The sequence below is a fragment of the Labeo rohita genome, chromosome 17 (genome assembly GCF_022985175.1).
Source record: "Labeo rohita strain BAU-BD-2019 chromosome 17, IGBB_LRoh.1.0, whole genome shotgun sequence".
NCBI classification, from domain to species: domain Eukaryota; kingdom Metazoa; phylum Chordata; class Actinopteri; order Cypriniformes; family Cyprinidae; genus Labeo; species Labeo rohita.
In genome coordinates, this window is record NC_066885.1 from 13,843,982 (window position 1) to 13,869,563 (window position 25,582).

Genomic DNA, 25,582 nt, shown 5'->3' on the forward strand with positions numbered 1-25,582 from the left:
AGGCCGCACTTCCCCATTCGTATTAGTGTACTGTCGTGCCAAACCAAAATCCAGCATATAACACTTCCTACAGGTAGACGGCAATCGGCCCATGGCAAAATTAGACTAAGAGAAGAAGAGAGATCAGTATCAGCTGACAAAAGCCAGATAAATGAATTGGGAAAGAGAAAAGAAACACAGTAAGACATACAGGTTTAATGTCTCGGTGCAGGAAGCCCACAGAGTGAATGGCTTCAATGGACTCCAGAATTTGTTTCCCCAACCGTAGCGTCGTGCTCATGCTGAACGTCCCTCTAGGCTGACTCCTTCTGAGATCAGCGAGATTCCTTCCCTACAAAAAAAAAGATAAAATGTGCTGCGTTTTTTTCAAACGCATAAAAACAAAAGTAAAAAAAAATACTCTACCTGCAGCTGCATGACAACGTAATTGAACTTGTCATTTCTTCCACATCCAATAAATTTGCAAACATGATTCTTTCCTGCAGAAGAAATGAAAGCAGTAATGTTATAGATATTACAAATAAGTCATGCATATTACGGCTGACATTTTCCTTTCTGTGTGGACTGTGAATACACACACAAACACTCACACATACAAAACACACTCAGCAAGCAGGTAGAGACTGAGGCGGTGACATTTGGAATTCCAGCATGTCCTTTTATGAAGGTTATGAAGACATGAAAGAGCAAAAAAAGAGATGGAGAGAGAAAAAAAGTGTAGTAATCCCACTTTCCTTCAGCTCTTCACGCTCATTACCCTTACAGACTCCCAGTGGTATGTCTGAACTACAGCTGAGGCAAACTGCCTTGACAGGCATGAAAGTCACAGTGTGTCTCTGTGTGCGTTTCATATGTGCACATCCAAAAAAAAAAAAAAAAACGTGATTGGCATTAACAGACAGGTTGTCATGTATCATCACAGATACACCATCCTGCTTGCTGCCTTATTATCTCAAAACAAATATGTACTGTACACTACCATTCAAAAGTTTGGGCGTCGGTACATTTTTTATTTTTGAATGAAATCTCTTAAGCTCAACAAGGCTGCATATTTGATCAAAAACACTGTGAAATATTATTACAAATGAAAATAACTGCTTTCTTTTCTAAAATACTTTAGAAAATGTGATTTATTACTGTAATGGCAAACCTGAATTTTCAGCAGCCATTACTCCAATCTTCAGTGTCACATGACCTTTCAGAAATCTTTCTAATATAGATATTTGTGCCCCAGAAACCATTTTTTATAATTATTATCAATATTGAAAACAGCTGTTCTAACTGGTCAAGTGACATATGCAAGTAAAAATAAACTTTGACTAGTGCATAGTGCAAAATCTTGAACACCAGCCAGTAGCTTTAGAAACAACCACATAATGTTTAAATCGAAATGTAAAAATGATAAAGTATGCAAAATATATCTGCATTCTCTCCATTTCCTCACCTTGTAGTTTCTTTAGCACAGCAACCTCCATCTTTAGCACTTGTTTTGGCTGTTGGGCGGACTCCACCTTAAGAGCCACATTCTCTCGTGTCAACAGATCATAGGCCTCATAGATCTCTCCGAACCCTCCACCCCCAATCTTCTTCAGCTGAATACACAAACAATAGCAAGGTCAGTCATGACAGAGCATTGATTTAACCTGTGTGTCATCTATTCCACACGCTTTTGACTCAAAGCTGGTTTTGCACAATATATGTTGTTTAAAATGGTTCTGAAGGTTCCAAAAGAGGGTTTTCACAGCGATGGCATAGAAGAACTTTTTTTTAGAATCTCCTAAGAACCTTTCAGTAATCAGGTCTAAAAAGAAGCATTTTTTCTTAGTGTGAAGAACAGTTTAAAGGGATGGTTGTGTCATTAATTACTCACCCTCATGTCACTCCAAACCCACAAGACCATAGTTTATCTTCGGAACACAAATTAACATATTATTTATGAAATCCGAGAGCTCTCTGACCCTCCATAGACTGCAAGGGTCCTTTCAATGTTTCTGGACCTTGATTATGGAAGGACCCCTGCTGTCTATGGAGGGTCAGAGAGCGCTCGGATTTCATAAAAAAAAATTGTGTTCTGAAGATCTTATGAAGGACTTATGGTTTTGGAAAAACATGAGGGTGACTAATTAATGACAGAATTTTCATTTTTGGGTGAACTAACCCTTTAATAATCTAAAGAACCTTTTGTCAATCTAAATAATTTTCTGTGCAATAGAAAGCTATTCATGGAAACATAGATGCCAACTAATACAAATAAAGGAATAGTTCACCCAAAAATGAAAATTCTGTCAATAATTATTCAATAACTCATGTTGTTCCAAACCTGTAAGACCTTCGTTCATCTTCAGAACACAAATTAAGATATTTTTGATGAAATCCGAGAGATTTCTGACCCTGCATTGACAGCAACGCAGCTGACGAGTTCAATGCCCAGAAAGGTAGTAAGGACATGGTTAAAATAGTCTAAAAATAGTCAACCTTAATGTTATAAAGCTATGAGAATACTTATTGTGCACATAGAATGCAAAAATAATGATTTGTCCAACAAAAAACAGATTTCAACAGAGAGGATGACTTGCAATTTTTTGCCCAGCCTTACTGAACCAAAATATACAGATGATTAACTAAGAAAGATGGACGTTCTATGTCAGAACGCTGACAAACTGTTGAATAAAGTCATTATTTTTGTTGTTTTTGTGCACAAAAAGTATTCTTGTGGGTTCATAACATTACGGTTGAACTACTGATGTCACAAGGACTATTTAAACGATGTCCTTATTCTGTGCCTTGAATGTGGTAGTTGCGCTGCTGTCTATGCAGGGGCAGAAAGCTCTCGGATTTCATCAAAAATATCTTAATTTGTGTTTTGAAGATGAACGAAGGTCTTACCGGTTTGGAACAACATGACGGTGAGTAATTAATGTCATAATTTTCATTTTTGTGTGAACTAACCCCTTAACAGCATACTGTACATCATAAATAAGATCTGAGAGAGTCCAGTAGCTAAACAGGACAAATACATCAGCTAAGCTAGCTTTTGTAGATTTTCTGGCTAGATTTGTTTGACGTGCAATAAATTGTATGATGTAATTAGATTGGCTGAGGTACTTTAGCTGCTCTAATCACAAAGCATATAACTTAACATGAAAGATTTAATTAAATTCCATGCAATTCAGTTCTAGCATCATGAACTAAGCATATTGATTAATCTTGGCTTAAACATGCTTTATCACATGAGTTATGAAAGAATTAAGTTTAAGCCAGATGAGTCAGACTCTGTTTTAAGGACAGCTACAATCCCCATCAAAGATATTATTACAGTACAACAGCCACAGATCATTTCTAAGGACATCTGCTTGTAGAAGAAATGCTATGAACTGGCTCACAACCAAGTGGTTTGGGCGCATTTTGGAGGGAAGCCAGACTGAGTTGATTTAAGAGCATCTGTTGTCATACGTGGACCATTTTGTCCTGTGTGATGAGACTGCAAAGGCAACAGACAATTTTGGCATCTTTATTTCACAAACACACTCCCACCTAAATATAGACGCACTTACCACTTTCCAACGGTCTTTTACCAAGCAGTTGGAGGGCAGGATGTCGACCTGCTCCCCCGCCCCGTTCATGTTTTCGTCACCTTGGACACCGGGCCCTACGCACTGCATCGGCTGGCCAGCACTTTACCAAACCCTGCCATTTACCTGCAACACAGTGTGCACACAAATGCTAAACCTGCATGCTAAAATATTGAATTTTTATACCTTGCACAGTGGGATCAGATTATAATTTGAGTGAATATTTTAAGAAAAAATATAACTGAAAAATAACATAAGTTTAAGAATGCTGTATTTGTAATGCTATCCTTTGGCTTATATTTAATTAGTTACCATTAGTTATCATGAAATTATATTAAATATTGTTCATATTCTTAAATATAATTATTATTTAAATAATGACTTTTCTATGGTTTTTTATCTTAAACTTTCTGGGTATTTTCAGGTTTAAATATAGTTTTAAATCCCAGATTTTCAAACATGTTTTGCTGGAACATTTACATATTCTAAGACTTCAAAAACAGGCACCCATTAAATTAATAATGAACATTCAGGAAAAAAAAAAAAAAAAAAAAAAACACTTGAAAAAAAAATACAGTAATTAGAAAGTATTTAAGCTCCACAAACCCAACACAAGACAAGACAAGTGAAAAACTGACAACAAAAACAGCATTGTGTCCATCACAATAAGGAATACAATACAGACTTCAGAAGGAACTGACATATGTTTTTCTGGAAGTCATTATCCAGGGCTGGGCTGTTTTGCATAATCAATGATCCCATTTTCAGATCATACAAAGGCATCCACTGCAAAAATGTGGTTGAAATTACATTAATTTATTTCAACAGTCTTAGACCATTGTTGAACGGACTGTTTACAGAAACACAGAATTCTGAAAACAATCATAAATCATTGATTGTCTTAAAATTATTCAAAGACCCTGAAAAGGAAGTAAAGCCTCTGAGATTTCTGTAATGTCTGCAGAGTATCAGGTATCCACAAGAGTCAGTCAGACACAGAGTCCTTGCCTGACAGAAGTAGACTACACCCTTAAGCATGCTCTCATAATGTTACAGTCACTTATCAACCTCAGTAAAATGGAAACGCACCAGATTATTTTTCACATGAGTGTGTCTACATTTGCAGGCTCTGTGTGTGCTTAAGTTAAATCCTTAAAAGAAACATTTCTTTCTGTTTACCATTATAAAGCACAATCACTCTCACCTTCTAAAATGAATCAGCTCTCTAAGGAACGTGATGGGTTATAAATGGGTCTAACTCATTAATAAAACTGATTACACACATTAAAAGACTCTCACCTTAAAACTTCTGTCACCTTCATCTGAGAAAGTGGATGCAGAGACACATAGATATTTCAGGAGATTGCAGGGAATACCTCCTCTCATTCTACACCCTAAAAAAAGGGACAGCCTTAGGAAGGTATCTCAGCATTCATAATTATGCCATAAACCATCAGAACTATTTTTCCCCCTATTTTAGAATACAATGGAAAACGTTGAAATGTGATTGCTAAAAATGTGTGTATGGTAACAGGATAATACTTTAAAACAGATAAGATTAAATATTTATACAAAGAATGTATATGTGACCCTCGTCCACAAAACCAGTCATAACGGTCAGTTTTTGAAATTGAGATTCATACAGCTGAATAAATAAGCTAAATAAATAAACCATTGATGTATGGTTTGTTAGACAATATTTGGCCGAGATGCAACCATTTGAAAATCTGCAAAAAAATCTAAATATTGAGAAAATCACCTTTAGAGTTCTCCAAATGTTGGAGTTATTAGTGATGCATATTACTAAGCAAAAATTAAGTTTTGATTTATTGACAGCAGGAAATTTACTAAATATCTTCATGGAACCTGATCTTTACTTAATATCCTCATGATTTTTGGCATAAAAGAAAAATCGATACTTTTGACCCATACAATGCATTGTTGGCTACTGCTACAAATATACCCATGCTACTTACTTTTGTGGCCCAGGGTCACATATTATTGTGAAATTGTAAAGCTCTTTGCACCATGCTTCTTGAATCTACTTTTCTCTGTTCTCATGCGTTTTTACTACAAACTGCACACTGATTCATTATCAAATGTAATGTTTTAATTGAATGTGCAAAATAATCATTGTATTTTCCATTACTAGAGACGTTTCACCCTTTTGAGATCCAGGGCCCCCACCCAAACTCTTAACAAACTTAGGGGGTCAAATGTACAGTAAAAACTACTGTCACTACATCATATAATGTTTACAATAAACATCAAAGTACTACGAATTAAGTAACAAAAAAGCACAATAAAACATTTTGATTACAAAATAGGCTAACTTTTAAAATAAATTACAAACAAATGTTACATTCATTCAAGGAGTACTGGAAATGCCTATTTGTCCATTACTTTACAAGTTGATTTTTACTTTTCACTAATAAAAACGCAAATTTAACAATATGTTATTGCAAGAATGTAACCTTGTTTTATGTACAGGTGCTGGTCAACGAATTAGAATAATTTGAAATAGTGCAATCATTAAATTCTTTGAATGCATTGTTTGTGCAGAAAGAAAATCAGGTGTTCACCGCACCTGTCCTACTCGTTAGAGTAATCACAGAACTCGTTACCTGTAAACAATTTGCTCAGCTGACCTTTCCAAAAGGCCCATTTAGGCCATTTAACTGTGAGATTGTTGTTTCATTGAATTAGAATAAAGGAGAAACCGTTTCATTGAATTAGAATAAATGCTAGAATTTTTGTTTTCTGTGAAGAGTGTTCACTGTGCAGTATAAAGTCAGGGTTGAGTAGAGTTTCTAAGTAGTAAAATCAATCATGGGTAAGCAGCACGACCTCTCAACCGGAATAGTGGCTCAAATTCAAGCCCTTCGCCAACAAGGCTTGAGGCAAACTAAAATTGCTGAGCAGCTCGGCATCAGCCAGTCTTCCGTCTGCAAAGCTCTCAAGAAAAACTGCAGCAAGCGCACCAACTGTTCCGGCGTCCGAAAAACTTCTGCTCGCGACAACAAGCAGCTGAGAAAGATCGCAGTCAGCAACCGGTTCAAGTCCACTTCTGAGCTCACCTACTTGTGGAACAAGCAGACCGGCGCTGACATCTCCAGATCAACCACTTACCGTCGTCTGCGCGAACTCGGCTTCAAATCTCGCGTTCCAGCAGTAAAACCGATGCTGAACAAGAAACAAATGCAGAAACGGCTGAAGTGGGCCAAACAACACGGCGAGTGGACTGCTGAAGACTGGCAGAAAGTGGTCTTCAGTGACGAATCACGCTTCTGCATCTCCTTCGGTGACCAAGGTCCTCGTGTCTGGCGTCGTGGTGGCGAAACCTACAACCACGAGTGCGTGAAAAGATCCGTCAAGTTTCCCCAGAGCATTATGGTCTGGGGATGCATGTCCGCTCGGGGTGTAGGGAAACTCTGCTTCCTCAAGAAGACTGTCAATGCTGCCGTATATCAAGATGTTCTGGAAACGTTCCTGATTCCGACTGTTGAGGAACAGTTCAGCGAAGAAGACTTCATATTTCAACAGGATCTTGCACCGGCTCATGCAGCAAAGTCGACCAAAGATTGGTTCACTAGAAAACAGCTTGAAGTTTTGCCATGGCCGGCCAACTCGCCTGACCTCAATGTCATTGAAAACCTTTGGGCCATCGTCAAGCGGAAAATTCGCGACAGAAAGCCGACTACGCTGGACCAACTGAAGCAGAACATCGCCACTGCCTGGGAAGCTGTGAGTGCGGAAACTTGCGACAAGCTGGTCAAATCGATGCCGCGGAGACTTAAGGCAGTCATACAAGCCAAGGGGGCAGCCACAAAATACTGAGAAAGTGATGATTCTAATTATAATAAAAATTATTCTAATTCAATGAAACGGTTTCTCCTTTATTCTAATTCAATGAAACAACAATCTCACAGTTAAATGGCCTAAATGGGCCTTTTGGAAAGGTCAGCTGAGCAAATTGTTTACAGGTAACGAGTTCTGTGATTACTCTAACGAGTAGGACAGGTGCGGTGAACACCTGATTTTCTTTCTGCACAAACAATGCATTCAAAGAATTTAATGATTGCACTATTTCAAATTATTCTAATTCGTTGACCAGCACCTGTAATACACATTTCCAATGTAAATTAGAAGATATAAAGCATAGTATTTGTTTAAAAAAACAACCATGTTTTACAGTATTGTACATTAAAACGACATGTATTGTCTATTAGAGTATAAAAACACAAAAAAATATAAACCTGACTTTATTAGATCAAGTGCAGGGACCAAAGGATAAACCTCAGTCGCATGGTGCAGCAGGCTCTTCACCTGTTTGCTGGGAAAACTCGTACACTTTAACAAAATGATAATGAGATTCTGATTACATAAAGCATTTGCTGAGAGCGCTTCATTATTCTGACTTAACTAAATGTCAGGAGCTCAGGGCTGCGTGGGCCCAGTCTCCTGACATCTTCAGCTTTCTCCGCAGTGCCAAAGGATCCGTCGGAACGGACCCCACCCAAACACGCTGTGCTCCAATGAGTAGCCCTGAATGCTAAGCCCCGCCCCAAAAATATCGTTTGATCACCGTCCATTGGGGCAAAGCCTAACAATCAGCAGAACATTCCCCTGCTCGAGCCTAGAGCGAAAAGCACTTTGGGATATGTCGTTCATCCATGAGACAATAGATACAAACGGCATTGGACATAGTCACCTTTAAGAAACTACAACTCCCACTGATAGGCCACGTGAGCTGTTGACGTACAGCTGCATTATGTAGCATGTAATGTAAATTATTCATGATTTTCCTTTAAGCATAAATAATATATAGAAAAATGGGTGAGTTTCTATTTTTGACTCCGGCCCAAGTGCCTCAATAGTTTGTCAAGGCCGTGACAGATTTTGTTTTCGCGTGCCCGGTTGGGCACCTGCACGCGCATCATATTTGGAAGCCTGCGGCTCGCGCCAGCGCAGCATCACTATTGACAAGGTGCCAACATACACGGGACAAGCGGATTGCTACGGCAGCGCTTTGTTTAAAAATATAACTTGACGGACAAAAAACAGTCCACTAACCTGTTCTTCTGTCGTCGGAGTAAAATCTCAAAGTGAGAGTTCAAGCAGAGCCGCATAATTCCGTTGGCGCGACCGCTGCGCCTTGTTCCCTTGTTGATGCTGCACCATTTTCAGCCTCCTCTGCTCCTCCGCTCCTGCACTGATTCAGCATCGCTCGGATACTCCCACTATGCACCGCGCACATGCGTGACAGAAGACGGCTGTTGCGTAGCAACCTGAAAGGCGTGAATCCCCCTCATCTGCAGACTTACACCATTGAGGAAATTCCTTCGGAAATGTCCTATTAATACTACTTATAAACAAGACGAAGAAGAAATAACCGTTGTTAAAGAATAAATAAATGTTATTAAAATAATGATTTTAGTAGGCACCTTGTTTAACTTGTTAACGAAGGGTGATGCTTAAAAATGGCATTTAGATTCCAGAAAATTAACAAAAGGGCAAGACAAATTAGTTTTGTGATGGATTGCTTCTTGAACTGAACTGGGTTACATGTAATCTGGATTAAGTACTTGTAATTAGATTAAATTACATTTTAAAATACTCGTAATTAGACTACAGTTAATCTTTTATGGATTGCATGATTACATAATATTTACATAATAGCGATAAATCATCTATAATTTATTGGTTCCCCCTAATTATGAAATCTTTTTAATCTTTTACATTTTTTCCTAACTACTTTTTTTTTCTAAGTTCTACTGCTTACAGTATATACATTCAAACAGTCTTCAGGTTTTGTGGACATTCACACAAAGGTTGTTAGTCATCAAATCATTTCACGTTTAAGAAATGTTTCAATATTGCATCAACTACTGATGAACACATTAATGTTTATTAGAATTATCACTCTGTAGGTTAACTATTTCCATGTCTTTGGAAGGCGTTTGTCTTTCAAACACATTAAAATGCACAAATTCACACACTTTTTTGTCATCTGGTCTTCTTTCACCTAATATATTTACTTGAAGTACCCCTGAGATTTTAATATAAATATTTTAATAATTAAGTATCACAGCATGTTCATTGGTTCTGAAGTAATGCACCTCATGTTGTTAATAACAATGAATTGAATATATATTTTTTACTGTTTATATTCTATGTCAAGATGGTACAAGACTATCCTATTTAAATCAATGTGATAAACGTGTTAGGGCAAAAGTAATCTAAAAGTAATCTATATTTCCTAAAATGTGTAATGTATTGGATTACGTTACTAACTACAATTTTTCTCATGTGATTTAAAATCAGTAACACATTTGCAAGTTATCTACCCAGCTCAGGTCTTGAATGGTAAGAGAAAAACAATCTTCAACAATTGCCATAAGGGGTCCTTCATCATTCTGCCTAAAATCATCCGGTCCTGCTTCAACATCTCTGATCTCAGCAAGCACAAATTAATTAATGAAACATATTATTATGATCAAATATGGTAGCTTATGGGTTAAACTTCTGATGGCACTTGGCTTTACTTTATTGTTTCAATACAATTTTGGGTTGTGGCGTTACACATTACAAAAACACACAAAGGATGAATGCATTACATTTTTATCAGTTCTCCATAACAAAAACTGTCCCTCCTTTGCAGTTCACCCTACTAGCCATGTCCCTTATCTCTTTTTCTCAGACAAGCTAAAGGCACAGACACTGCACGAATTTAATGATAAAACATACCCTTCCTAACTGAAGGAATGAAACTTTTAAACACTCTAAATTAACAAATATTTCATTGTAGTCCTAGAACCGAAAAACAATTAGCATTTGGGTTTGAGGTGGTTTATAATGATGGTTTATAAAGTCTGTTTTATTCGACAACATTAATGACGCACAGTCGTACCTGAAACATGAGTTTTGCAGCAGCTGTGTTTTTGTCAAGCCAGTAAATTCATATGGTAAATAAATGTGGTAGATGTAGTTTTTATTTAGTTGGCCTACAAATTTACGTCACGGCCGCGCAGCCGGTTACGCCCAAGTCACGTGATACGGCTGCCATTCACACTCGTGGTTCCACCAACAGCAGCGTTCCTTCCAAATTCAAGCTGTGGCCGAACGGAGGTGAACATGGCCGATGTGTCGGAGAGGACGTTACAGGTTGCTATAGTCGTTTCGTTTGCGGCAGGTTTTATCGCCGGCTGGCAGGCAAACAGAATGCGAAGAAGGTTCTTGGACTGGCGGAAAAAGAGGTTACAAGACAAGCTTGCAGAAACACAGAAGAAGCTAGACCTGTCATGACACATACAAAATATCATGCAGCCCGACCTGGTGAGACATGTGTCTTTCATAATGTCATTATTGTACTTAAAATAAATGACTTTCGTTTTGACGCTATAACCGGTTTACTAGTTCTTTCGCTTTCTAGGGTCTCGGTCATCAAGGCCTCATATAGTATTCCTGACTTCACAAACAGAATAAGGAGTCTGTCAGCACCTGTCCAGCGATCAACAGTGATCAGGCGTTCAACCTTGGATCAAGGAAACAATCTACAGGCTGGAGCAAAGCAATACAACTTTCTCAAAGACTTTAAACACTCAGCAGAATGTTGTATTTATAAGATTTTTGCTTCAATGTTTGTTCAAGCCATGAATTATATTACCACGTCTGTGCTTTTTCTTTGTATCTGTCAGTTGAAATAAATGCAAATATTTTATTAACTATTGACTCATACATATAAAAAGTAATCTGCACGTTGTTGTGACATTGAGCTCACGTTTGATCCAACAAAAAAAGCTGAAAAGTGATCAATAGTGTCACTGAGTGACAACCTCAAATCAGGGAATGTGGTTCTGAAACATCTTATTATATTCATATTGTGTTTAAAAGTTTTGCATAGCTTTTCCATGTCAAGAATTTAATACAGAACATTTTTAGAACTGGAATTCACAGATTTGTGTTTTTAAATGTTCTGTATGCATAATTTATTTACTTAAACAGAAGCACTTTTAAGACAAACCTGTTGTTCCAGATTAAACAGCCAAAGCCCAAAACAAAAACAGCGTCAGTCATAACAAAACCGCATAGCAGGAATTAAGAGATATAATATATAAATGAAATGAACAAAAAAGGACAGCAAATTAAACTCGTACTCTTCGATTATTTTAGCAAATAGTGCATTTATATATATATATATTTTTTAAATAAATATATTTAATAGACCCAAACAAAACATTAAAAACATGGTCTGGATTTGCAAAATTTCTTTTATGCATATGTAATTTATCGAATAAAATCATATGGCGCAAAAAAAAAAAAAAAAAAAAAAATCACATCACAGGTACTTGCACTTCAATGGGCTTTCGCGCGCAGTGATGATGTCATAACAGCGTCGCGTAAAAGTATCTTAGCAACCCTGTTCGAAGCGTCTGTCATGGCGCCTCCGTTACATTACGTTTTGCTAAATCTGAGCACGACTGGGACGTTTCATCAGCCCGCACTTTCAAAACACCACGTATGATCAAATTTTCTGTTGCGTCGTGTTGGAGACGACTAGAAGATGCCTCCAAAAAGGAGAGGACCTCTTCAGACGGTCCAGAGAGAGACGGATGACATCAAGAGAAAGGTTGGTTGAATCATGTTTGTTCTTTTGCTAGTGCGCGTTCGATTTGACATTACATCTCTACCTAGTATTATCTGTCCTGCAGGTGGATGCTTTGGTGCAGCAGGCTGCTAAACCAGATGCGTCAGACAGGACAGATACCTTGGAGAGGTAAAGAAGACTTCCGTCGGTTTTGTTTTTGAGCGCGTAGTCTGATTTCTACTGTGCTTTGCGGTGATTTGATGATTTGTGTTTGCATTTCAGGTGCAAAGAGTTACAGCGCGCAATGGAGGAAATTATGAAGACTCTGAAGAAATTATCTAAAGTAATGTTAATTTATGTCTGTGTATTTGTGTTGTCACTTCATCTCACTTAAATTCTCTCATGCTCATGAAAGTTCCATTTATTTGATCAAAATACAGAAAAAAGGATATTATGAAATGTTAGTGCAATTTAAAATAGTTGTTTTCTATTTTAATATGCTTTAAAATATAATTTATTTCTATGATGCAAAGCTGAATTTTCATCAGCCATTTCTCCACTCTTCAGTGTCACATGATCCTTCAGAAATCATTCTAATATGCTCATTTATTATCAATGTTGGAAACAGTTGCAATTGCTGCTTAATATTTTTGGAAGCTGTGATACTTTTTTCACAATTCTTTGATGAATAAAAGGTTTAAGAGAACAGCAGTTATTCAACATAGAAATCTTTTCTAACAATGTAAGTCCTTACTATTACTTTTTATCAATATAACACATCCTTGCTGAATAAAAGTAACATTTTCTTTCAAAGAGAGAAAGAAAACTCCAAACTTTGAACAGAAGCATAAATTGTTACAAAATATTTCTATTTTACACCAGTGCTGATCTTTTTAATGTTTTTTTATTAAATAATCCTGAAAAGAGTATTACAGGTTCCACAAAAAATAAATAAATAAATAAATAATAATAATCATTAAAAATTAAGCAGCACAACTATTTCCAACATTGATACTTAGTCAGCATATTAGAATGTTTTCTGAAAGATCATGTGACATTGAAGACTGGAGTAATGATGCTGCAAATTCAGCTTTGCATCACAGGAATAAATTCTATTTTAAAGTACATACACTATTTTACATTGTAATAATATTTCACAATATTACTGATTTTTCTGTATGTTTAATCAAATAAACACAGCCTAGATGAGCAGAAAAGACTTCTTTAAAAAACATTAAAATCTTACTGATCCCAAACTTTTGGACAATAGTGTGTGTATAGAATTTATACATACACACACATATCAATTGTGTGTCTTTGTTTTTCAATAAAAGTATTATAATATACCTGAAATTGAGTTACATTGCTGTAGCTGCATCATTTTCAGCTATTACTGCTGATGTATTTGAAATGTAATTATTTAATTAAAAAGCCATTTCTAAAATAAATATTTATCTTGCACATAAAGTGTCTTTTTTTATTTAACTTTTACTGAACGCTATAAAATGTATAATGTTAGATCCTACTATTTGTGTACATTTTTATGCTGAATTCCATGTGCGCAGGCAGATGAGCCGGCTCCAGTGGGGAATTATGACCAGTGTAAGAGGGAAGAGGAGAAGCGTTTGTTGACTTTACATGAGCGTCTACAGTCTCTAGCTCTTCAGCTGCAGCCTCATGAAGAGTATGTAACCTTATCCATTCAAACAAATCTTACTCACCTGACCAGCACAGATCCCAGAGACTTTATCATGCATTCAAACCATTGTTAGATCTGCTTTACTATTTTACTATACTATTTACTATTTTTTTCTTGGCCATGTAGGACGGCTGGTCCTAGTTCGTCCCAGACAGAACAAGAGAGCGAGGAGGAAAATAGTGATGAAGAAGACGAGAGCTCTGAGAATGAAGATGCTGAAGAAGTAGTACAGGATGATTATGATGATGATGACGATGATGATGCTGACAGTGGTGATGAGGATACAGATATCAGTCCAGCTGCCACAGAACAGGGTTCTGTCTCTTACATTGCTCTCAGTGCATTTACAGGAGAGGAAGAAGGAGACCTCAGCATCCAGGTAACTGTCTTAACATTTTATTTTAGTTATTGAATTTAGGTTATTTTCTTGCATTAAGTCTATTTGTCTATTTTTTTTTTTTTTTTTTTTTTGTGTGTGTGTGTATTTCCAGAAAGGAGAGGTTTTGAAAGTTCTCTCTAAGAATAAAGATGGATGGTGGCTAGCTCAAAACTCAAAAGGCCAGAAGGGCCTGGTGCCCAAAACCTTCCTGAAGGTCTGTATAATAACACTGGCACTCAATGAGTCCATTTACATGCACAGTGTAAATATCTGATAACATTTAAGTCAAATACACTCTTAAAAAAGTGATTTGTTAGGGAACAGCCATAAACGATTTAAACAAAGCTTAAACAAAACCCTAGATTTTTTTTTTCTTTTAATTCAGTTTTGCATTTTCTATAAGCAAGTTTAACTTTTTTTTTGGTTTTCCTAAGTGAATTTTGACATAAAGCTTGAAGAAAAAAAAAATACATTTAACTACAAATCTCATTTAATCCTTTAACACATTTTTGAACACAGACATAAAAATGCACTATCCAGACTTAAATTTTTATAATTCATGAATGATAACATTTTGTAATATGATTTTAATGTACATATTCCATGGTAATGCAATGTCTGATTTTAAAATGCCTTTAAAAGGATGAATTTTGAGATTTTAAGTTTTAAACTGATATATAATTTCTTATGATTTCTAAAACGATAGGGAAAAAGGCAACGAAGAAAGTCTTTTGTGACAAAGGTCAGAACTCATGTTATGATGTAGATTTTTTTTAAGTTGCACTCGACATATATTAATCTATTACTTTTCCTACAACATTTGTAACACAAAAATATGTTAAAATATCTGTTTAGAAGTCTTAGACCTTTCCAACGATGTATCATGATGTCAGCATATGTGTTATGATTAGATTAGGATTTATTTGTAATATGGTAAAGTAAACTTAGGTGTCCCACAGAGGGGATGGGGACAGTTAAAGGGTTAAACACTATTTTTTTTTTTTTTTGTAGTGTACTTCTTTAATAGTGCTTTACAGTATTATGGTTTTAAATGACATTTTCACATTATGCATTTAAAGTATTTTTATATTATAGTTTGTTTACATTGTCTAAATTGTATTCCAAAGCAGTTAGGGATTGGTGTAGGCTGTGCACTTCTATAAATATGCAAATTAAACTCTTGAATGAATGAAATAAAAAAAAAAGTCTAAGCACTAATTTGCATTCAGACTTGTATTTAGATCATTAACATGGATGAATTACAGGTGTAAATGTGACCCTGGACCATAAAACCAGACATAAGGGTCAATTTTTCGAAATTGAGATTTATACGTCATATGAAAGCTGAATAAATAAGCTTCCCATTGATGTATGATGTATTTGTTAGGATATGACAATATTTGGTCGAGATACAACTATTTGAAAATCATGGAACATGATCATTACTTAATGTCCTAATGATAAAAAAAGAATCAATAATTTTGACTTGGATATTGCTACAAATATACCTGTGCTACTCAAGACTGGTTTTGTGGTCCCAGATGTATTTTACCTGTGTGTTTTCAGATGTCTGCTCCGCAGGATAGTGAGAGAGAGAATGAGGATGATGGGGAGAGTGAAGAGGAAGAAGAGGAACCTGACATCAAGTCCAGGTGATATTTTCTCTCTGTCCACTAGATAGCAGCATTGTTTCTATATTTTGTTGTGTTTTGTGCTCGTTTGTGCTATCTGAAAATAAAAGGAATTACACAGAACCAAATTTGCAGCCTTTATTAAACATTTTAAAATTTATTAAATATTGTCTTTTTCAACTAGCAAAACATCCAACTGGAACACAGTGCGTAAAGCTGTTAATGAGGTATATTTTATGCAGACAGTTACACCCTTAAAAGGATAGTTTACACAAAAATAAAAATTTTGTCATAATTTATTCACCCTCATGTTGTTCCAAGCCTTTGTGAATTTCATTTTTCTGCTGAACACAAAATAAGATTTTCAGAAGAATGTTGGTAAGCAAATAGTTGTCCACATCCATGCTTACCAACATGTATCAACAGAAGAAAGAAACTCATACAGGTTTGAAACAACTTAAGGGTGAGTAAATGGTGACAGAATTTTCATTTTTGGTGTGAACTATCCAATTAATAATCAAAACACTCATTCACATGTTTTATAATACACATTACCATAACTTTCTAACTAGCACTCACACATACTGAAATATGCTTGTGTGTTGTGTCTGCAGATAGATGCTACTGATGTACTTTCAGCGATGGGTGCAATCCCACCAGGCTTCAGACCCTCTACTCTCTCCAGACTGCTAGAGGAAGGTCACTACTTATCCCTATGTTTTTCAAAACCTATCCACCTTATTCTTTAATGTGGAAGTAAGCCTATGGGCAACACTTCCTGTTCATTAGCCGCTACTGGGAAATAGCGAAAAGAATAATAATGTTCAGTAAACGGTAAAACTGTCTGCACTACAAACCAGTGTGTATATATAATACATTAATATGGTAAGACACACCAATTTGCAATTTCATGCAGCAAAATGAGCTGCTTTGTACAGCTACAAATAGCTGGACGCGGATGAAACTGGAAGTCAGATCCATAAACTATACAAATGCCCACATCCGCTCTTACGGCAAAAATAAGGTGGATAGATGAAATTCCATTTTCAGTCTTTAAAGGGCTTAGTTACCTTGAATGCAGTTTGTTTGCTTTGTTCTACATTATAACATCTGACAAGAATTCAGATTTTAAAACTATATTTTACACTTTTATCATACGTGCTGTATACGTTTTCTTCCTGTGTTTGTGTCAAGCAGGGAAATCTTACAGAGCAAGTCACTTCATTCAGCCCAAGCTTAGCCAATCACAACTCTCCTTTAAAGATCTTCATATGGACCCAGACTCAGGCAAGGTACAAAACTGCAAAGCACACACTAGCTACATTTACTAAGATTTTAAAAACAAAGTACATAAATATAATTTATATAAATATATCTTTAAAATCCTGCAATTATTTGATGATACATAATAAAAAACAATAATATTGTGAAGTATAATTACAATTAGTAGTCACAATTAAAAATTGTAAAATGTTTTCAGTTTTCCAGCAGCTGCTAGTCTAGTCTTCAGTGTCACATGATCCTTCAGAAACCATTCTAATACAGAAACCGTGATCCTTTTAATTAGCAGTGACACATTCAATTGTTCAAAAGTGACAGTAAAGATATGTATTATATTAAAAAAGTTTTGATTTCAAATCAGATCTGTTCTATTGAAAAAAATCCATAAAAATATTAAGCAGCAAAAATGTTTTTAATTTTTAACATTATTAATAATTGAGCACCAACAGTAATTGAGCAGCAAATCAGCATATTAGAATGATTTCTGAAGGATCATGTGACACTGAAGACTGGAGTAATGACTGCTGAAAATGTAACACTGCCATCACAGACAATTTAAAATATATTAAAATAGAAAATGGTTATTTTAAATTGTAATAATATTTCACAATTTTCCAGTTTTACTGTATCAAATAAATCTTTGAGACTTCTTTCATAAACATAAAAAAATGCAATTATTCCTAACTTTTGACCAGTAGTATATATAGAAAGACAGAATATGTATGTGTGTATTTGTCCAGGTTCACGGACGCCCATCTAGAGTGAGTTTAACCCTGACCCTGTGGAGCTGTCGAATGATCCCACCCCCTGGGGTCGGGTTACAGGTGCTCAGCAGACACGTTCGGCTCTGTGCATTTAACGGAACCCAGGTAACACATACACATACACAGTGCTGCACCTAAAACCAGAGTGAATGCCCTTTATGATCGTAAAAGTGACATTTGCATACAAATGTTTTGTGGAAAAGCTTGAGTAATGATTTCTGATTAGATTCTGACATCACGTGTTGCTCATGTGGAACAGTAATCAGGGTGGAACCAACCTAAAACAAATAACAAAGCATCATGGGATTAACAGCTGGGGTGTTTGAATGAATACAGTTTCAATCCAAAAGCATGACTGTAAAATACTACAGCATATTTGAGTCCTGAGTGTGAACAGTTTAATGATTTTATTACTTGGTATCTGTACATTATATTTGTCTTTCACAACACTGGATTTTATGTCTACACACTGTTAGATATTAAGTGAAGTGTTATAGTGCAATGCCCAGCGTTTATTGTGCACAGTTCACCTTTCCTTTGACGTTTCTGAATGAGTCACTTAAGTCATTGTAAACGGCTGAACAATTCTAACGCACATTCAAAACCGATTTGTCTTCTCAACGTTTACTGTAAACAGGTGTCGTGTGACACAAATGCAGTGTACATGGTGCCATTTTTTCTCTCAGTCTTTGTTTTACTTGTTAAGTTTACTTTCAAATTTTCCTTGTCAGGTTTTAAGTAACATTCACACAGTCAGAGCTACTTACAACTCCAAGAGCCCAAAGACCTGGAGCTTTTCTCCACGGGTAAGACTAAGACTTAAAAGCTCAAAACGTCACCTGTGGTGAGAACATAAATATTTTTTGACCTTTGGAGACATTTCACAAATTGTGATGCTGATAATATAATTTGTAATAAAAAAATGTGAAATAAAAAATACAACATTTTCAGTAATCTAATAGTTTATCCGTATTTTTCCCTGTGCATGTATTTCAGATGACTGGGATGCTGCCCTGTCTGCTGGATGGAGACTGTTTCCTGCGTTGTGATTCTGAATCTCCTGATCTTGGAATTCTGTTTGAACTGGGTGTAACCTACATAAGAAATGTGAACTATTTCTTGCAATAAAAATTCTTATCATTTAAACAATCATATGAAAGTACCACCCAACTCTGATCAAAGAAGGCACAGCCTTCATCTAACCTCAGAAAGACAAAAGATCACTTATCTATTACCCTCTCACATATATCCATAAACACACCCAGTGATCTCTATTAAAAAAAGTAGCTCACCCAAAAATAAAAATTCTGTGATTTACTCACTCTGGAGTCATTCCAAACCTGTATGGGTTACATTCTTCTGCAGAACACAAAAGAAGACATTTTGAGTAACACTGAAAACAATTATAGAGTTCATTGACGTCCATTGTATTTCTCAAAATAACAACAACAGTAAATGTAAATCATGACACCATGTTCATTTTTGGGTGAACTAATAATGGAAACAAAATTATAGTATCTAGTAAAAATCTTCTTCCGCTGGAGTAAGAGGGTTCTTTGAAAAAAATGTTTGTGCTCTCTTTCAGTCCACAGGAGAGAGAGGAGACCTCAGCTGTGGCTGGGCGTTCCTTAAACTGTTTGATGAAAGCGGAGCCCCCATTGCTCTACGGTACACACTGATTAACTTATTAGATTATAACAGATGCATGCATTGTATTTTTTCTTACATACTTACTCACAAACTATATGCGTGTGTGTGCAGGACACAAGAGCTCACTATCCATGGTGGCACGCCATTTGAGAAAGACACTGATATGGATACCACATCTACCAAAAGAGGTAACATTCTTTTACAAAAATACACACACACACCAGGGCCGTTTCCTACGTGGTGGCAACGGATCAGTGTCTCTACAAAATATAACATTAAAAAGTGTGTAAACACTTGTTTTTCGAAAGAATTTTTGTCCAACAGCGACACTAGCAGGTAAAGTTACAGTTGGAGTCTGCATCTCTCTTGTCTCCCCATTGAGTTTTAACAGACCCCCCTAAGCATACAGTGAGTTTGGTGGGCGGTAAGTGAGAATGAATGGTGGAAAGTCATGTGAGAGGAGGCAGTGCCTCTATCATGATATGATTGGATATGACTGGTTACGATCGGCTATGATTGGTTCATGCAGTTAAATCTTGCCTCTTGCGTTTGCGCACGTTCGCGAATCAGTCTGAATCAGTGTTGCCAAGTCTGCTGTTTTCCCACCAAACTGGGCTACTACTCCACACTGTTGCCACAGGTTGTTTTTGATGTCCACGGGTTAAAGTGACCCCAATAACGTCATTTTTAGCCCCTAAAATGCTAGTTTTGAGTAGCAATTGGGGGGGTTTGTTGTGAAAACCTGGCAACCCTGGTCTGAATGAACAATATAATGCCATTAATGAGAAGACTCATTTTAAAAAGTAAGTGAACAACTCACACACTTAGATATAACCACTTTGTTAAGAAATTATGAAATGGCATGAAAACATGATCTGTGGGAGAATAACTGAACATACGTTCACAAATAATATATATTGTTGAAATGATTACTGCCTTGAGTTATTATTTTGGAATAAATGTAAAATGCTTAAAAACACTAACTTGATGAAATTCATACTTGGGTTTAATAAATAGAATATTGATTACATTGTTAATGTAAAATTATAGTTTTCTTTCTTTCTTTTTCTGATGTCTTTCTTTCTTTCTTTCTTTTTCTAATGTGTGTTTAACCAAGGAAATGTAATCAAATTTTCATTTGATTAAACTCACACACATATATACAAATTGATTTCTTCTGTTCTGTCCTCAGGATATCCCACCGGTGTGTTTCAGCAGATGTTGCTGTCCAGGAAGATCCCTAAACTTGTTGTTAAACTCAAATCAGTAAACACACGCAGCAGAGAGCTTCTGAAGTAAGAATGCCTACACACTACACTAGAGTATACTATTTTTTGAAGTTTGGGTCAGGAAGATTTTTTAAAATATTTTTGAAAAGTCTCTTATGCTCACCAAGGCTGCATTTATTTGACCTTTTTTAGTTTAATTTATTTTAAAATGTAATTTATTCTTGTAATGGCAAAGCTGAATTTTCATCAGCCATTACTCCAGTCTTCAGTGTCACATGATCCTTCAGAAATCATTCTGATATGCTGATTCGGTGCTCAATTATCATTTTTAATGTTGAAAACAGTTATGCTCTCATTTTTGATCAATTTAATGCTTCCTTGCTAAATGTAAATATATATTTTTTTAAAAAAAGATCCCAAACTTTTAAACAGTTGCTTAGATTTTTATTGTCAGCTGTAGGGTTCCAACAGTGTTTTTGTTACTACATTTTTTCCCCCTATATTTTATAAGTTTGCTTCCAGACACTATAGTAGGAAGTCTGTCCACATTACATCTCCTGGCAACATACAGGCAAATACTCGCTGATGCTCTTTTATTGGACAGAGTCACCATGTATAATGCAGGTAACACACACACATTCCATAGGATCTTCCTAGTTTTGTCTTTGTGCTTGATGTGTATGTAATGTGTATCTGTATCACAACACTAAATATAATTGTTTTGGTTAGTAAAGGTCATGAAAGAAAGCAAATGTAAATGTTTAAACATAAACGGAAATGAGAATGTAAATATCTTGGCTCTGTGTTCTACTTAGATCTGATCTGCAGCTCGGTTCTAGCCACTTTCCCTGAGGTTCTAGATCAGCCAGACCTGATGGATGCATTTAGGGTGAGACTGCTCAAACAAAACACAAAACACACATTTTTACTCACCATGTTCTCATTTAGTAAACAATATTTAGTTTCTATATATAAAAATAAGTATAGTTACCACCCTGTACCTGAACCCTACCTTCAAAAGATTTTTTGCATTTTTAGAATGTATTATACTGTTATTAAAACTGATATTATTATTAAATATAAGATTATTTTTGAAATGATTAAACATTAGATTAATATGAATTATTAATTCTTTAACTATAAAATAAATTATTGTTAAAAATATTTTATTTCTACATTGATTTGAGGACATAACCGAAGGGAATTTTTATTTTTGTCTAGTTAAATTAAAGGGATAGTTCACCCAAAAATGAAAATTCTGCCATTAATTGCTCAGCCCTCATGTCGTTCCAAATCCATAAGACCTCGTTCAACTTTGGATCACAAATTAAGATATTTTTAATGAAATCTGAGAGCTTTCTGACCCTGCTTAGACAACAATGCAGCTGACACGTTCAAGGCCCAAGGCCTCATCAAAAATATCTTAAAATATCTAAAATATCTTGAAGGTCTTACTGGTTTGGTACAACATGAGGGTGAGTAATTAATTTCTGAGGGCAAAAACATACCATCATGTACATTGAGGTATAATGTTATAGATGGGGCAGATGTTAAACGTACTTAACTTAAATCTGATTTTACAGAAATCTTGGGCGGAATCAGAAAGTAACCTGAGAAGATCTGATAAGGTACAGTTGAGTGTGTGTTAATGTCACTCGATTGCCTCAGTACTGTTTCAATGTATTTATTCATCCTGTTTACATGCAATGTGTGTTTCTGTGTATTTCAGAGGGATATTAAGGTGTTAAAGCAGATGTTTGTGAGCGTTTATATGGGCAGCGTGTTTCCATTATTGTACTCTGCTGAAATGCCTGCTCCCTGCTGGGCAGATGAGGGAGTGGAATCTCAACGTGCTCGTATCATCTACAGCCCTTCCCAAAAAACCTCAGTGGAGGCTCTGCTGTCCCCTCAATGTTCTCATCAAGCCTTTGACATCACACAGGTGACCTATGACCTCATCAGCACTGCCCAGCCCTGAGTCCAAATAAGTGTCCAAATAAGAGTGTATTTTTTAGTCTTTTAAAAATGTGTATTTAGATAATGAACATATAAATAAAACTTTTTAGTCTCCCATACCCAGCCTAGAAAGCTTATTCAAGCAATGCTGATGAACCGTACTGTACATACAGTATTTGCCCATGTGATTGTTTTCTTCTTCCATGTATTTGTAAAGCATCCCACAACCGCCCGTACCTTATATAATGGTCTATTTTTAAGAACCACACCTCCTAAATACAACTCCTCCCTCTTTCTTTCTCTTATTTTGTTTCTCACACAAATCTATAACTACATGGTTTAAGTACACACCTCTCTGTCTTTAACACAAGCCTCTTATTTGAACATATTCCACTCCTTTAAAACAAGCTGTACACTTAGAAACCTGTTCCCTTTCTTTCCATGTCTGACACACCGCCTCGCCCAGCCATCCCGAGGCGTGGTGTCAGATGCTTATAAAGATGGAGAAATGAATCAGCATTAATTGTTCTGAAAAAAGATCTACCATAGTATCGCTGATGGATAGAGGTGTGACATAATTCCAGCTGAATGTTTAATGTCATACTGCGTTATGTAAGCTACCTGCTCACACATAACATGTTTCTGAATCACAACCAGCACATAGTAGACATTGAGGGGGATATGTTCCTCCAAGATCCAAATAGTGGTTAATCAATATGGGTTACATGGTTGCACTTGGTGAGGTACTGGCACTACCTGTTGCTATTATTACCGCAACACAACTCGTAATACACAACTCAGAAAATAAAATACTGATATGATGCCACATTGTGTAGCTTTTGGTTGTAAGTTTCAGTCTAAGGGCAACAAGAGAAGTGATGTAAGCTTATATCCATCGCAACCTGTAAGCTCTTTCAGTGGCTGAGGTCTTCGTACCAGTAGTTTATTTTCCGAGTTGTGATGCGGTAAAAATAGCAACTGGTAGCGGCATAGAGTGCAACCATTTCACGTCATCAAAATAATGGTGCCCCCCACACTCCAAAATATTTTTTTAAATAACGCAAATCTTTTATAGGGTTTCTACTACATATTTCAGTAAGAGACATCATTTACATTATATTAAGCCATACAAGTCTTAATACCCGGGGTTCCCTTTAAATATTTTTAAACAAGGTATAATTCCAGTCAGAGCAGCTAAAGAATCAGATATGCTGCTTAAAAATTTAAACTAAATGAGCTACTTTTAATTACTCCTTGATACCATCTGTAGTGTTTTGTTGTGTTGGCATGCTTTTGACATGAAGACTGTTAAAAAAAAGTTAGGTAACTTAATTATGCTGACTTATAAGATTTTGTTTTTGGTCAAATTCTAAAGCTGCATCACACTGTATTGTAAAGTTAGCCAATCTGAAAAAACACTGCAAAAAAAGAATCATTCAAGAGAAATGTGTTATATTCATTCAGTACTGCCAAGTAGGGCTGTCACTAATGGTTATTTTGATAATCGAGTAATCTGACGATTATTCTGACGATTAATCGAGTAATCAGATATTTTTTTTGGTAATAAACATAGACCTAAGTGAACAATAGCCTTCAAAATGACTTAAATACATACATAATTACAATGAGGCAATAATAATTAGTTCATAAAGCAAGAAATCATATGGTTTTGTTGAACAAAACTGTTAAAGGGGTCATCGGATGCCCATTTTCCACAAGTTGATATGATTCTTTAGGGTCTTTATGAAAAGTCTCTAATATACTTGGATTAAAAATTCTTAATGCTTTTGTAAAACAACACCCTTTTTACCTTGTCAAAATGAGCTCAGCAAAAATCATCTCATTCTAAGGGGTTGTTCCTTTAAATGCAAATGAGCTCTGCTCACCCCACCCCTCTCTTCTCTCTGTGGAATGACGATCTTGTTTACTTTAGCCGCATTTTAGCCGCTAAACTTCCTAACTACCACGTTATAAGGAAAGGCGATCGCAAAGATTCATTAAAAAAAGGCTTATACACACTAATGCTGTAAGTGAAGCTGGATCATGAATGATTCGCGCGAATATAGACGGACATATGTAGATCGGGAGGCGCATTCCCTTCACAAACAAATGTGATCAACTGCATCTTCAGCAGCTCAGATGTGGGGAGTAAATGACAACCACTATGTTCATTATTACATCCAGCAACACAACACCTCAATCGCTCAGTTGGAGATATTCTTGTCTAACTTACATCCCTGCTTCCAACTATCGTGGGAGCGTCCTCTGTCGGTGTGACGCCACATCGACAGGCATCTGAGAACGGCTCGATTTGAAAAAGGGGATATTATTTTTACAGATTAATTAAAAACCACTGCATGGATTTGTATCATTATAGGGTAGATTTGTACATACACTGACAACACACATTAATGTTCAAACAACATGAAAAAGTGAACTTAGCATCCGATGACCCCTTTAAAACACATAATGTATTATAGACAATAGACCTAATGTACATTATGCATTATAACAAATGCCTGCAGAGGGCGCCAACGGCCTGTCAATTGTTTTTACACTTTACTGCGCGATCTTATCCGTGTTTAATATTGACTCAACAACATTTAATTCAAATGTCCACTTAATCTTTAATATTCAGTCATTTCTTTATGACAGAAAAACTACAGTCACTGTAATTTCTTGAATATGTGGACATAAAAACGTGTAAACTCAGAGTGAGGGTTTAAACTTTTATTTTGACAAAGATCCCTGGTGAAAAAACCAGCATATGCTGGTAGGTATGTTTTGATGCTGGTTTAAGCTGGTCCTTTGCTGGTTTATGCTGGACCTTGACC

The 25,582-nt window shown here is 36.1% G+C and overlaps 3 protein-coding genes across 6 annotated transcripts in view; 2 read left to right on the plus strand and 1 right to left on the minus strand.

The window, feature by feature from the left end:
• Positions 1-8,891, minus strand: part of ttbk1b (tau tubulin kinase 1b) — a 31,472-nt gene extending 22,581 nt beyond the window's left edge. Inside the window, exons 1-7 of one of the 2 annotated variants that reach the window (XM_051133632.1) lie at positions 8,646-8,891; positions 4,872-4,966; positions 3,555-3,698; positions 1,445-1,592; positions 406-479; positions 191-331; positions 1-105 (exon numbers count right to left, since the gene is read on the minus strand). In XM_051133632.1, the coding sequence (XP_050989589.1) occupies positions 1-105; positions 191-331; positions 406-479; positions 1,445-1,592; positions 3,555-3,662 (576 nt within the window). In that variant the 5' untranslated portion in view covers positions 3,663-3,698; positions 4,872-4,966; positions 8,646-8,891. The remainder of the gene's footprint in view (positions 106-190; positions 332-405; positions 480-1,444; positions 1,593-3,554; positions 3,699-4,871; positions 4,967-8,645) is intronic. The other variant, XM_051133633.1, reaches the window with a different exon arrangement.
• A 1,729-nt stretch (positions 8,892-10,620) lies between these two features.
• LOC127179866 (mitoregulin-like) lies at positions 10,621-11,296 on the plus strand. Of its 2 annotated transcripts, none has more exons than XM_051133643.1 (2): positions 10,621-10,907; positions 10,989-11,296. In XM_051133643.1, exon 1 carries the CDS (start codon positions 10,707-10,709, stop codon positions 10,875-10,877), a length of 171 nt encoding a protein of 56 aa, XP_050989600.1. In that variant the 5' UTR covers positions 10,621-10,706; the 3' UTR covers positions 10,878-10,907; positions 10,989-11,296. The 2 variants fall into 2 exon arrangements, with proteins under 2 accessions (XP_050989600.1, XP_050989599.1); XM_051133642.1 differs by having other exon boundaries at positions 10,623-10,907; positions 11,005-11,296.
• Positions 11,297-11,980: 684 nt separating this feature from the next.
• Positions 11,981-22,867, plus strand: nphp1 (nephronophthisis 1). 2 transcript variants are annotated; one of them, XM_051133638.1, is made up of 20 exons: positions 11,981-12,201; positions 12,284-12,348; positions 12,442-12,502; positions 13,725-13,843; positions 13,985-14,237; positions 14,350-14,451; positions 15,804-15,889; positions 16,053-16,095; positions 16,483-16,567; positions 17,063-17,160; positions 17,890-18,018; positions 18,645-18,719; positions 18,910-19,020; positions 19,499-19,581; positions 19,675-19,751; positions 20,756-20,858; positions 21,304-21,416; positions 21,608-21,681; positions 22,376-22,420; positions 22,522-22,867. In XM_051133638.1, the coding sequence occupies exons 1-20, from the start codon at positions 12,136-12,138 to the stop codon at positions 22,768-22,770; spliced, it is 2,037 nt and encodes a 678-aa protein (XP_050989595.1). In that variant the 5' UTR covers positions 11,981-12,135; the 3' UTR covers positions 22,771-22,867. The 2 variants fall into 2 exon arrangements, with proteins under 2 accessions (XP_050989595.1, XP_050989596.1); XM_051133639.1 differs by having other exon boundaries at positions 17,066-17,160.
• Positions 22,868-25,582: the final 2,715 nt, after the last annotated feature.

Excerpts from the sequence above, each read along its gene's own strand:
- LOC127179866 (XM_051133643.1), top strand. The coding sequence starts at position 10,707 with ATGGCCGATGTGTCGGAGAGGACGTTACAGGTTGCTATAGTCGTTTCG.
- nphp1 (XM_051133638.1), top strand. The coding sequence starts at position 12,136 with ATGCCTCCAAAAAGGAGAGGACCTCTTCAGACGGTCCAGAGAGAGACG. Across the intron at positions 15,890-16,052 it reads GAACCTGACATCAAGTCCAG|CAAAACATCCAACTGGAACA; the intron begins GTGATATTTTCT and ends TTTTTCAACTAG. Across the intron at positions 16,096-16,482 it reads TGCGTAAAGCTGTTAATGAG|ATAGATGCTACTGATGTACT; the intron begins GTATATTTTATG and ends TTGTGTCTGCAG.